This window comes from Coenobita brevimanus, chromosome 55 (assembly GCF_032717465.1).
Source record: "Coenobita brevimanus isolate Jiangsu-jjx chromosome 55, ASM3271746v2, whole genome shotgun sequence".
NCBI classification, from domain to species: domain Eukaryota; kingdom Metazoa; phylum Arthropoda; class Malacostraca; order Decapoda; family Coenobitidae; genus Coenobita; species Coenobita brevimanus.
Genome location: NC_137008.1, coordinates 3,192,959 through 3,206,407, shown reverse-complemented (window position 1 = coordinate 3,206,407; position 13,449 = coordinate 3,192,959). Strand labels below are relative to the sequence as shown.

General features: G+C 41.6%; 2 protein-coding genes across 2 annotated transcripts in view; both read right to left on the bottom strand.

The window, feature by feature from the left end:
* The window catches only part of ry (xanthine dehydrogenase rosy), a 66,090-nt gene extending 65,531 nt beyond the window's left edge, over window positions 1-559 (bottom strand). The window contains exon 1 of the mRNA XM_080273690.1: window positions 469-559. Coding sequence (XP_080129816.1) covers window positions 469-506 — 38 coding nt within the window. The 5' untranslated portion in view covers window positions 507-559. The remainder of the gene's footprint in view (window positions 1-468) is intronic.
* LOC145401208 (charged multivesicular body protein 1a-like) overlaps window positions 1-13,449 on the bottom strand; it is a 308,785-nt gene that overhangs the window by 229,866 nt on the left and 65,470 nt on the right. The gene's annotated exons all lie outside the window — the stretch shown is intronic.

The following is a 13,449-nucleotide window of genomic DNA, read 5'->3' as shown; positions in this document are numbered from 1 at the left end:
TTGTACAAGGGAATAATTATACATACTGGGGGGGTTATTTTAGGAGGCAACGTGTTAACAGATTCATGTACGTCTGCAAAACTCGCTCACTTTCACAACCATCAATCTCTAGGTGTGCCATACCTTTGTGGCTGATTGTACATTTCACACGCTCTTGACTGACAACAGGTGATCAGTAAACCACAACCGTTCATACCTCTATACTCCTTTTATTTTAACTTCGGTTGGCCCGTAAAAGTCGATCCAATAGACTCTCCCCAGGCAAAGCGTTGTGATGTTGGCTCAGTGTGCTGGTGTGGGCATGAGTGTGGTAGTGAGAGCAGGAGATGAATAAATAATGGAAGACGGACACGGATAACGCAGAGCCGTCCACGGAAAACACGAGAAAGGTGCAAGACAAGTATTATATTTAGATCACCCTGTATGTTGTGGAAAACTGTGAATGATAAGTGGATATAGTGTACTTACTGAACACGGTCGGTGCTACGGTGATATTTTGACACCATCACCGTACAAGCTCCACACCCTCCCTCGCCACACGCCAGCTTCGTCCCACACAGCCGTACTGATAAGCTTAGTCAAGGAACAGCTTAAAGGAAGATGGTAGAGTCAGAACAGGGTATGGGGACCTCTCTCTCTCTCTCTCTCTCTCTCTCTCTCTCTCATCTCCTTCCTGTCACCCAATACCTTAAAGAAAACCCTAAGGTACCCACAAAGACCCTCCCATCCAACACCTGTCTACGTATTTATAAATGTTCTTATCCTTCATGATTCACTTATAAATGTTCTTCACCTTCGTCATTCATTTCCATGGGGTGTTCTTCATTCTGTTCTTGCCAACATCATAAGATCCATTTTGCTTAGAGAGAGAAAGCTGTGGTTAATGGAGTCTCTCTCTCTCTCTCTCTCTCTCTCTCTCTCTCTCTCTCTCTCTCTCTCTCACACAAAAAAAAAAAAAAAAAACAAAAAAGTGAAGTTTGCAGGAGGAAAATACAAACATACATCAACTCTCTCTCTCTCTCTCTCTCTCTCTCTCTCTCTCTCTCTCTCTCTCTCCAGGCAAAGTTAGGTATAGAACTGATTGCTTGAATTTTCCTTACCACATACACAGCTACCTCTCTTTGATTGAACTGGAGTGAAAAATACCGTAACTCAGTGGGAAAACGAAAAGAAAATGAGAATTGTTAAATATAATGAAAAAATTGTTTATAATAATTTAACCTCTTCATTCTCGTCGGTGGAGGCTCCCTAACATCTTTTCCTAAGCGATTTATTTTGCTTATTACACCCTACTGCCCTGTTCTGTGCTACGCTAGTCCTTCCAATATCGCCATACTCAGAATAAGTAATATACGAAAAGGATATTAACCACCTATATCCAAAAATAAATCGGTAAGGAAGAGGTGTTAGGGAGTTTCCTTAACCCAGGAGAATAAGAGCCTAACGAGTGAGTTTAGCTGAGAGAGAGAGAGAGAGAGAGAGAGAGAGTTTAAACAGGTATCATTATCACTCTCCTCCTCCTAACACCAGACAAAACACAAGCCACATGAATCTAGTGGTGTTAATATCGGTACCATTAACACCACACACACCAGGTAACATAGGGATTGTACTTAGCCCAGTCGCGGGGGCCTGAGTTGAGATTCTTTATAAGTGCTTCCCGTGGGTGTAACATCATCCCTCGACTTCTTTGGCTTCGAGACCCGGCGGAAACTTGACGCTTGTAGACAAGCGATTTATTCCTGGTACTAATCGATCTATTCTTGGTAACTGCACACAATCGATTTATTCTTGGTATCCGGAGACAATCGATATATTCCTGGTAACTGCACACAGTCGATTTATTTTTGGTACTAATCGACTTATTCTTGGTATCTGTACACAGTCGATTTATTCTTGGTTTTGGGACGATTTTATTCAGCTTAGGGGAGACTGATTAAAATCGTCTGAGCAGCAAAAAATAAATGAAAGAAAATGGGTCGTTGAAGTGATGGAGTTAACGCTTTCAATCCATTTCAAAGTTTTTTATCTTCCTCATTATCTATACATTTACGTCGTTTGTTATATTTAGTTACTTATTAATTTACTTATCTATTACACCCGCCCCCGAAAGCGCCAAGGAGTTACGTGTCCGGTGCGGTTTGTCTGTCTCCCTGTCTGTCTGTTAACAAGATTATGGAAAAACGCTTTGATGGAACTGCACAAGATCTGGCACAATGACTGGGAACCATCACAGGATTTTTTTAACAGAAGATGAACACAGGAAGGAAAAAACAAATTAAATAAAAAATAATAATTCCATACACCAGATTACGGGTGACCAATTATCGGCCAAAAAAGGTCATAGGTCACAGGTGAAGAGCAAGATCAGCTCGAAAACTTATCCAATCTTGCACGCTCCACATATGTAGACAATCCTATATATAAATTTACGTAGTACAGTATATTATGTACGGTCGGCGTCAATACTCGTGTCTCTATCGCCTCTCATGCCATTCCCTCCATACGCTTTGAAAATCATTGTAGTGAATTCCTAGCAACCGACACTGATGAATTTATCTGACCTGAGATCATAAGTGGCGTTTGCTGCAGGAACACCACGCTGATTTTTCGATGTTCGTGGAGAGAGAGAGAGAGAGAGAGAGAGAGAGAGAGAGAGAGAGATGAGTTTCGTTCATACACTAACTTCACCTTCTACAAGACCTGTTTAGAGTTCAAAAACCATCGTCGCTACTACCATCAGTCCGGAATGAGACAGCCCTAGCATGGATTCAATATGGACGGTGGGTATTGGCGCCGAAGTGGTGATATGTGATGGAGTATGGCACGAAGGATGGCTGATGGACCTTAGGGAACACACTATCAAGTCTATTATCAGAATCTTGCCACCTGGTGTGCGAATTTCAGCACATATTTCTCTCTCTCTCTCTCTCTCTCTCTCTCTCTCTCTCTAAGCTGAAGAAAATCGTCTGGTGTAGGCATATATATATATATATATATATATATATATATATATATATATATATATATATATATATATATATATATATATATATATATATATATATATATATCCCGTTCGACGACCACCTGACCTGCGTCGCAACAAGAAACCGTCACTGGGGAAGGATTAAAAAAAAAAAGAAAAAGAAAAAGAAAGAAAAGAAAAAGAAAACTAAGGTGGGGAGCAAAGATAAGGTCAAATGAGATTAAAAGAGAGTATTAGAAGTGGCTTTGGATATTTCGTGACGCCTTCTCCTTAGCTATTTATTTTACACAGAGAACTTCAGTATCCCCGTGTATGCCAGTAATGTAAACAATGTCGATTCTTGAAATATACAGTTAGCATAAAGAAGAATATTATAGTGTCATGCAGAGAACAAAATTAATCGCTCAGGGAATGGCGTTAAGAGGCTCCAGGAAGAGCTAGAATTCTACTTTATACCCTAAGATATGGATGTTGTGGAACTATACTCTTTTTACTCAAACTTGGCCGAAAATTGTCATCTCTCCATCCTAAATGCTGAGTTATAAAGGAAGTATAACACTCGAATATGGTACCAGTCACGAAGAAGTGCTCTGGAAAGGATGTAGGGCTGTAGCATTGTCTTTTTCTGCCACTGACCTAACAATAACCCTCTAATATGGTACTAGCCTAGTCACGAAGAAGTGCTATGGAAAGAAAGGGCTGTAGCACTGCCTCTTACTGCCACTGACCTACGTGAAATAAAGTGCATGAGGACGAGAAAGTGGATCAGGTTACGGTAAAAGGAGTATGGTGAACGTGGTGAAGTTTTATCTCAAAGTTTTATCCAAGAACTAGATAAGCACGCCTTGCTCTCATTTTTTACCCATGAGCTAGAGATAAACACGCCTTGCTCTCAATTCCTTGGTGTTGCAACGCTGTAAATACAAAAATATCATAATGAATGGCTTCAGAACACAGTATTTAATCTGTTATGTTACATGTCTGTGTGTGTGTGTGTGTGTGTGTGTGTGTGTGTGTGTGTGTGTGTGTGTGTGTGTGTGTGTGTGTGTGTGAAATTATATGTTCAGCAAATGAGTGAAAAATACAAGGATAAAGAATTCATGTTACTGATTTATATGTGATCTATTTATCTTGGGAAAATGACTAAGATCTTTTATAAATATGGCTTCAGGTTAATTCAGTACTTCAATTTACAGTTTACATATCTTGCTTGTATCTGGAGGACCCGCAGTTCGATTTTTGGACCGGTTAGACTGTTACATAAATTTTGTTACCCTTTTCCCTCCTTTGCCCCGCCTCACCCATCTGTGTCCAAACGATACTACGCGGCTCAGGGGAGACTTTACCATCGACAGAGATTAGATAGCAAACAGAGATTAGATATAACTCGCTAACCCCTCCACACACACACACACACACACACAACACACACACACACACACACACACACACACACACATAAGCCCAGAAAATGATTAAAATTGGCGGAGATAGCAAGATCAAACCAAAAGAATCAGACCAGTACAGAGAATGGGATTAAATTCACCTCATTCACATCCACAGGACGTTTTTGGGTTGGATGAATTTTGTGGCTTTCGATAATTTATATATATAATTTTTTTCCCAAGAGTACGAGTAGTAGTAATGGTGGTGGCGGTGGTACGGTAGTAGTGATGGTTGTGGTGGTAGTAGTAGTAATGATGGTGGTGGTGGTAGTCGTAGTAGCAGTAGTAGTAGTAGTAGTAGTTGCAACCCCAAGTTCATTTGAATGTGAACCCGGTAGACTGCAGGCTGAAGTTGCCCTTATGCCGCCATCCACCATCCTCTTCGGTGTTTGGGAGGGGATTGAGGGACGTTTGTATCACCGGGCAGCTCCACCGCTTGGCCGCATCAGTGTCACCACAGGAAGGCGTCTCCATCACTCAAGCACAGGTAACAATCACCACTTAACACCTTCACATCACCTGCCCTGTCGGAAAGCCTGGGAATTCCTAGAGCACGGGCATTTACGGGACTGATAAACGAGAAAGCTTGCAACTCACCTTTACTTGGCTCAGATTTTCGTCCTTTTGCAGTTTTTTTTTTTAGTACATGCATCTTAATTGGCCCAGATTTTCGTCCTTTTGCAGCTTATTTTTGTAGTACATTCACCTTAAAGTTGACCCAGATTTTCGTCATTTTGCACCTTATTTCCCTAGTAAATTCACCTTAACTTGGCCCAGACTTTCGTCGTTCTGCACCTAACCTAACTTAACCTAACCAAACCTAACCTAACATAACCTAACCCAGCCTAACCTAACATAACCTAACCCAGCCTAACCCAACATCGTAACCTAAACTAGCCCTAACAGACAAACGTAAACTAATCTAACCAAACCTGACCTAATCCATACACTGGCGTAATCCTAACCTAGCTTAACCTAGCCTGTCGTAACCCTAACCTAAAAGATTAACCTCATTTCACCCTACCTAGCTTAACCTTGACCCACTAACAAAACCTGACCTGGCACAAACAAGCCTAAGCTGACCCCAACTAACCTGGCTTAACCTGGTGACCTCCTCCGTGACACTATCTCTCTGACCTCTTCAAACAAGTAAAATTTCTTCAATATGTCTTTGCCTCCATCAGGCGGTATTATTATTGTTATTATTATTATTATTATTTTTTTTTATTATTATTATTATTATCATCATCATCATCATCATCATCATTATTATTATTGTTATTATTATTATTACTAATAGCAGTAGTAGTAGTAGTAGTAAATTCAGGGAAGGCCTCTCGTACAGGTCAAAGAAATCCATACCTCTCTCTCTCTCTCTCTCTCTCTCTCTCTCATGACTCCAGATGCCTCAGTATCAGCCTCTCGAACGAAGATATGAATTCCCAGGATGAACAGAGACAAAGCATATACTGTTTTCTCCTTTCCCTTGTCCATCCTCCAAATAGAAATCTTACAGCAGTGAAGCGTTAGTTTGGTCTAGGAAACTACCTCTTGACCTCTAATTGGATCAATAATTACCCTACAGTTCCGGTAACCACAGCCTCTTGCACCCTAATTCCGGCTTTCTACGTTGCTCGATCTCTGGCAGTCCCCCTATTCACTCCTGTATCCCTATGGTAACACTCTATGGCCTCGTCCCACGTCTTTTGTGGTCTGTCTCTCGCAACCTTAGTCCCGATGTTCACATGTCTCACCTTGCGCACCCAACTGTCGCCCTAAATCCTCTCAACATGCTCAGATCGTCTCACTCTACCCCTCCTCATCACAGCACCAATACACGCCACTCCCACCCTTCCTCCCACGCAGTCTCAGCTCATCTCACTCTATCCCTCCTCATCACAGCACCAGTACACTCCACTCCCACCCTTCCTTACACGCAATCTTAGGCCCCCCACTCCCTCCCCAGGCCTCTCACTCAAGGACGCTCCAAGCACCCATCCCATCATTGTCGCTTCTTCAATGACTGGATGAATGTGTGGTGCGGCCTTGAATGAGAGGCCTGGGGGAGCTAGGAATTTCAAGAATCACAGCTACCCTTTCACCTCATGGCACTTCTTCGTGACTAGCTTATCATTCAGGATCATAGCTATTCTCCTTTTACCTCCACTTGGCTTAGATTATTGTCCTTGTATAGCTACTGCTCTACATCATTTCCATAGCACTTCTTCGTGACTATCTTCAAATTCAAGTGTTAATCTACAACTCAGCATAAAAGATGAAGAGATTACAGTTGTGGGCCAAGTAAAAGTAAACAGAGTACAAATTACAAACGATAAGCATCTCTCTCTCTCTCTCTCTCTCTCTCTCTCTCTCTCTCTCTCTCTCTCTCTCTCTCTCTCAGTAGTTGTGCAGTTTTCAGTAGTTGTACGAGTGAAGGGAAATATATACACAAATATTCTTATACAATATCTAAGCCTAAGAAAGTTTATAAATATCACTCCTGTAAAGAGAGAGAGAGAGAGAGAGAGAGAGAGAGGTGTTTAAAGTAACACTGATTTTGTAAAAACTTTTCTAAGCAATTTTTTCTTTACATTTGAACCCTGTATCTTTTTGTATTTCTTGTGGTCAATAAATTAGCTGTCTATCTATCTGTCCATCTATCTACCTTTCTATCTATCTATCTACCTATCTATCTATCAATACTTCTCTCTCTCTCTCTCTCTCTCTAACTATCTATCTATCTCTATCTATCTATCTATCTCTATCTATCTATCTATCTATCTATCTATCTATGTCACTGCTGGTAACCAGATCGCTACTAAAACGATAAAGATAAAAAATAATGATAAGGTGTAGGAGACAAAATAAATCGCTTAGGATGAGATGTGACGAAATTTCCAATACGGCTTAACATACATAAATACTCTTACGCAAAACTTAAGAAGGTTTATAAATACGATCCCTGCAGCCTCTCCCATACCCACCCTAAGATCAGGTTTTTCTTTCTTTTTTACAATGTGAAGGGCAAGTCGAGTCGCTGAAAGGGTGGCGTTACGGGTTTTTAGTGTGTGTGTGTGTGTGTGTGTGTGTGTGTGTGTGTGTGTGTGTGTGTGTGAGAGAGAGAGAGAGAGAGAGAGAGAGAGAGAGAGTAAACCAATTAAGTATCAGGGCAACAACATATTAATTCAGTGCACGAGGATGCCAATTAAGCCTAAGAAAACATAAGTACCGTGCGAAGGTGTTCAAAACATCACACTAACACCTTGCAAGATACGACACTAACACTTTGCAAGACACCACACATACACCTTGCAAGATGCACACTACAGTCTATTTGATTGACCTGTGCACCTGAGATATATGAGGCATGTAGGGTGTGTTTGATTCGCGGCTGCTGATTGGCCGCCGATGATGTCACTGACGTAAATGCGGGCATGTATTGTAGTGCAACATGCGGACGTAGGTGTACACCGTGGGTGGATATTATAGTGCAACATGTGGACGTAGGTGCACACCATGGATGGATGCAGTGCAACATGCGGACGTAGGTGTACACCGTGGGTGGATATTATAGTGCAACATGCGGACGTAGGTGTACACAGTGGGTGGATGAAGTGCAACATGTGGACCTGGGTGTACACCGTGGGTGGATGAAGTGCAACATGCGGACGTGGGTGTACACCGTGGGTGGATGAAGTGCAACATGCGGACGTAGGTGTACACCGTGGGTCGATATTATAGTGCTACATGCGGACGTAGGTGTACACCGTGGGTGGATACTTCACTTCAAACGTCACATCGTTTTATAAAACTTTATAATCAACTTTAATTTTCTTTGATAACGGTAAACTTTTATAGCTAATTTCGACCTCTTTAGCTTAGGAAATTATTCCATATTTAAACTGGCTGCTTATATTGCAGGCAATTTAAAAACATAAATATTTATGTGTGGACAGAGTCAAAGAATAGCATATGAATCGATTAGAGAACTGAGTGGTAATGCAGGTAAACGCAAGGAAATACCAGTTAGAGACAGGGAAGGAAATTTATTGACCAAAGATGGAGATATTAAAAATAGATGGAAAGAGCATTTTGAGACAGTTCTTAATAGACCAATACCACCAGAAGAGGATATACCGTCTGCTCAGGAAGATTTAAATATAGAAACAGGAGAGTTGAGGCTTGCAGAAGTGGAGAAAGCAGTAAAACAGTTAAAGAATAATAAGGCACCAGGGGAGGATGGCTTATTTCCGGAAATGTTTAAAGTGGAGGGGGATAGATTAATAATGATCTTGACCAAGCTATTCAATAAGATATGGGTGACGGGGTTACTACCATCAGTTTGGAAGAATGGTGTAATTGTTAAAGTTCCGAAGAAGGGAGACCTGAGTGAATGTGGTAATTGGAGGGGAATCTCTTTGTCACCGATAGCTTTGAAAGTTTTCAGTAGAGTGTTGTTAAATAGGTTGGAGCCGGTGGTAGAGGGTATTCTGAGGGATGAACAGGCTGGTTTTAGAAAGGGACGTGGTTGCAATGATCATATCTTTATAGTTAGGCATTTGATGCAGCAAGTTAATGAAATGAGAGTACCGTTAAGTCTTTGTTTTGTTGATTTTGAAAAGGCTTTTGATAGTGTTTCGAGAGAGACTATGGGGAAGATCATGAGACATTATGGAATACCAGAGGAGTTTGTGAGGGTCATTATGAACATGCATGAGGACACATTTTGTAAAGTGATGGTTGATGGTTGTCTGAGTGATTCGTTTGAAGTCAAGTCCGGAGTAATTCAAGGTGGTGTTCTATCGCCTTTACTATTTATATTGGTCATTGATTACATTATGAAACGCGTTGGAACAGAAACCGGTGCAGGTATACTTTGGGGAGAGAACAGGAAACTTTTGGATTTAGATTATGCAGATGATATAGTTTTGATTTGTGATGGGCCAGAAGAGATGCAGAGAGTGTTGGACTGTTTGGTGAGTGAAGGTCGCAAGGTGGGTTTGGTTATTAATTGTGGAAAAACTGAAATAATCAATATGAATATGGAAAATGCGGAGGAATGTGTAATTGGAGGTATGGTTGTAAAGCAAGTTGATAGGTTTAAATATTTAGGTACTTATTTAGCCAAGGATGGTTCTTTGAACTTTGAATTCGAGGAAAGGTTAAAGAAGGCTAATCAGGCAATGGGAATGCTTAAAAATATTTGGAATAATAACAATTTTTCTGTGCATACAAAAATCAAACTTTATAAGGTAATGGTTAGGAGTATCTTAATTTATGGACACGAGTCTTGGTACAGCACAGTGACTATGGAAAATAAATTCTTGGCGTTTGAAAATAAAGCACTTAGAAGAATATTAGGAGTTAAGTGGTGGGAAAGGATACCAAATAGTAGAATTAGAGAAATAACGGGAGTGCAGCCGATCGATGAATATGTTAGATTCTCACGATGGAAGTGGCTAGGACATGTGTATAGGAGACAGGGAATAGTACGAGGTACACCAGGGTGGGTGGCACTTGGTAGGAGAGGTAGAGGAAGGCCAAAAGAGACGTGGGTGAGGACAGTGAGACGGGAAGCTGGAGATGAGTGTTGGGGAGATCTTGAGGAGTTAGCACAAGATAGGATGTGGTGGTGTGAGTTCATCGAGGCCCTATGCATCCCCGAGGGTGCCACAGGAAATGATTGATTGATTGATTGATTGATTTATGTGTTAAAACACGAAGAGCTGTAGATTTACATAATCGGCGGCCGATCAGCAGCCGTGAATCATACACGCCCTACTCGCCCCATACGTCTCAGCTGCACAGGTCAATCAAATAGACTATAACAGCTTGCAAGACACACAATAACACCTTGCAAGATACCACACCTTGCAAGATATCACATCTTGCAAGATACTATACCTTGCAAGATACTACACCTTGTAAGAGACTACACCTTGCAAGATACCACACCTTTGCAAGATACCACACCTTGCAAGATACTATACCTTGCAAGATACCACACCTTGAAAGATACTACACCTTGAAAGATACTATACTTTGCAAGATACTACACCTTGCAAGATACTACACCTTGCAAGATACTACACCTTGCAAGATACTACACCTTGAAAGATACCACACCTTGCAAGATACCACACTAACATCATCCTTCTGGCTTTTAGTCTTCTTTATAAAGGATACAGTTGTTGCGTAGGTAGGAAAGGAGAGTGCATTCTGGGTCGACAGCAGAGTCTTCGATCTGTAATGAAGGAGAAAGATAGGCGTTACTCACTCTACTCTTTTCACTCTAACTTGGCCTAAAATTGTCACCTCTCCATCCAGAATGCTGAGATGTCACAATGCATTAATACTCGAATGTGATGTTAATTGTGTGTGTGTGTGTGTGTGTGTGTGTGTGTGTGTGTGTGTGTGTGTGTGTGTGTGTGTGTGTGTGTGTGTGTGTGTGTTCTGTCGCTGAGCAACGTAGAATAAGCTGCAAAAGGACGAAAACCTGGGCCAAGTTAAGATGAGAGAACTATAGTCGTCATCATCATCATCACCATCATCATCGTCACCTTCCATCCTCTATCTTTGTGGCAAAGGGTGGGGCAAGATAGGGTAAAATTAAATAAATAAAAAATAAAGAAGGAGAAAGCACGAAAGAGGAAGAATTATCAACAGCATGACCCGTAGAATTACCCATTCATCCACACATAATTCATGCTCCCATTACTACTACTACTACTACTACTGCTGCTATTATTACTAATAATAATAATAATAATAATAACAATAATAATAATAATAATAATAATCTCATGTTCCTGGCTGCACTTCACCTTGTAAACACGGATGTTATTTCCTGAGTTATTTATCTTTTATGCAGTCAGAGAAACAACCCTCTTCCCAGCTCCGTATGAAGAAAATTTACAACAAACGAAGAACGATGAAAATCCTATCTCTACCAATGCGTGTTTTAGAATGGTTTGATTTTTCCGCTATGTATTTGTTCAACTTTGAGAATGCCCGGGGTTCTCCCCAGGTAGCCCCTTACAGGTGTTCAGGTGGTGTTCTGAACCCCCCGTGGCTCAGTGAACACCTGTCTATAGAAAGGGATATTCCCAGTCTACCTTTCTATGGCCCTGACCGGTAGAGGTAAAAAAGCTGGTTAGACTGAGGGGAGGGGAGAGCGAGAGGGAAGCCGAGGATGAGATGGAGGGATGGAGTGGAGAGGTATATGAGAAAGGGGTGTGAGCTGGGGGGAAGGGCAACGAAATGGTCGGTGACAGGGCGACATGGAGGCGATTTGTTTGTAGCCACCCCTTGCGGGATTAAGGCGTCTGGCAATAGAAAGACAGAGATTGAAATAAAGAGTAAAACTTAGCTAAGAATCTAACAATCTATCGTCTCGTCTGTGCTGAGAAAAATAAAATCCTCCATCCGCCATACTCAAGCAGATGCTATAAAATAAATACAAGTTACTATAATCTTTTCACTCAAACTTGGCTCAGATTTCCGTTCTTTTTAATCGTATTTCACTTAGCTCAAAGACAGAAGGATATAAATATTGTGGCTCTACATCCTTTCCATAGCAATGGTTCGTGACTAGCATCATATTCAAGTGTTAAGCTACTGTTACAACTCAGTATGCAAGATGGGGTGGTGGCAGTTTTAGGCTAAGTCAGAGTCAAGAGGGTAACAGTGTTGATGACCTCATTATAGAACACAGAGCATTCGGCACAGACAACAGAGGGATCACATGTGCTACGTGGGTCTATGAAATAAATTAGAAGAACGTATGAATACCCTGAACGAAAGTTGCAAAAGGAATTGATAAAAGTGTGTTGTACCATTTTAACCTTAGCTTGGCCCAGATTTTCCTTCTTTTACAGATTATTTCATGAAGCTGAGTGACACAAGAAGACAGTGCTACGGCTCTAAATTTCTTCATCGACAGTGCAACAGCTCTACATTCTTCGACGGTGCTACGGCTCTCCATTCTTCTTCGACAGTGCTACGGTTCTAAATTCTACGTCGACAGTGCTACGGCTCAACATTCTTCGTCGACAATGCTAAGGTTCTAAATTCTCCATCGACAGTGCTACGGCTCTCCATTCTTCTTCGACAGTGCCACGGCTCTCTATTTCTCTTCGACAGTGCTACGGTTGTCCATTCTTCTTCGACAGTGCTACGGCTCTACAGTAAATTCTTCATCGACAGTGCTACGACGTTACATTCTTCGACAGTGCTACGGCTCTAAATTCCTCTACGACAGTGCTACGGCTCTACTTTCTTCTTTGACAGTGTTACGGCTCTACGTTCTTCTTCGACAGTGCTACGGCTTGATATCCTTCCTGACATGTCGGCACATCGTGACCATCATCATAATCTTATGTTAATCTTCTGATACAACTCGACTCTCGAGATGAAGCGATAACAATTTTACTCCAAGATAGAGTGAAATGAGTACAGTGCTCACCTTACTGCTCACTTCTTGCTCACTTCAGACGATTTCACCAAGATCAGGATGGATTTTTCGACCTGCAGGGCTTCACAGCCTGCTTTGCCCAATAGTCCTCCTACATACCATACACCTCTACATGTCGCTGTTCCTTGTATCTGTCCTACCCTCCTCATCTTTACCTCTGTCTACTGTCACTATCACCTGCTTCACCGTCTATGCCTTATATATGTCCCACCCGCCTCCTAATACCAGCATAATTTCACCTTATACCCTATTTCCCAGGTTACTTAATAAATGAATCGTCACCAACTGACACTCCAACCTTTTCAGCAGATGTGGCAAATCGCATCACGTCAGACGATTTTGTGTACCCATGGACAAACGAGTGTCTATCTGTCTATCTATATCCACACGCCTCAATCCCATAAGGGATGACCAAAAACAATTCGCCTCCATGTGGCTCTGTCCCCTGTCACTTCGCTGCCCCTCCCCCAGCTCACACACCCTTCTCTCTCATATACTGTACCTCTTCACTACATCCCTCCATCTCATCCTCAGTAAGCAAA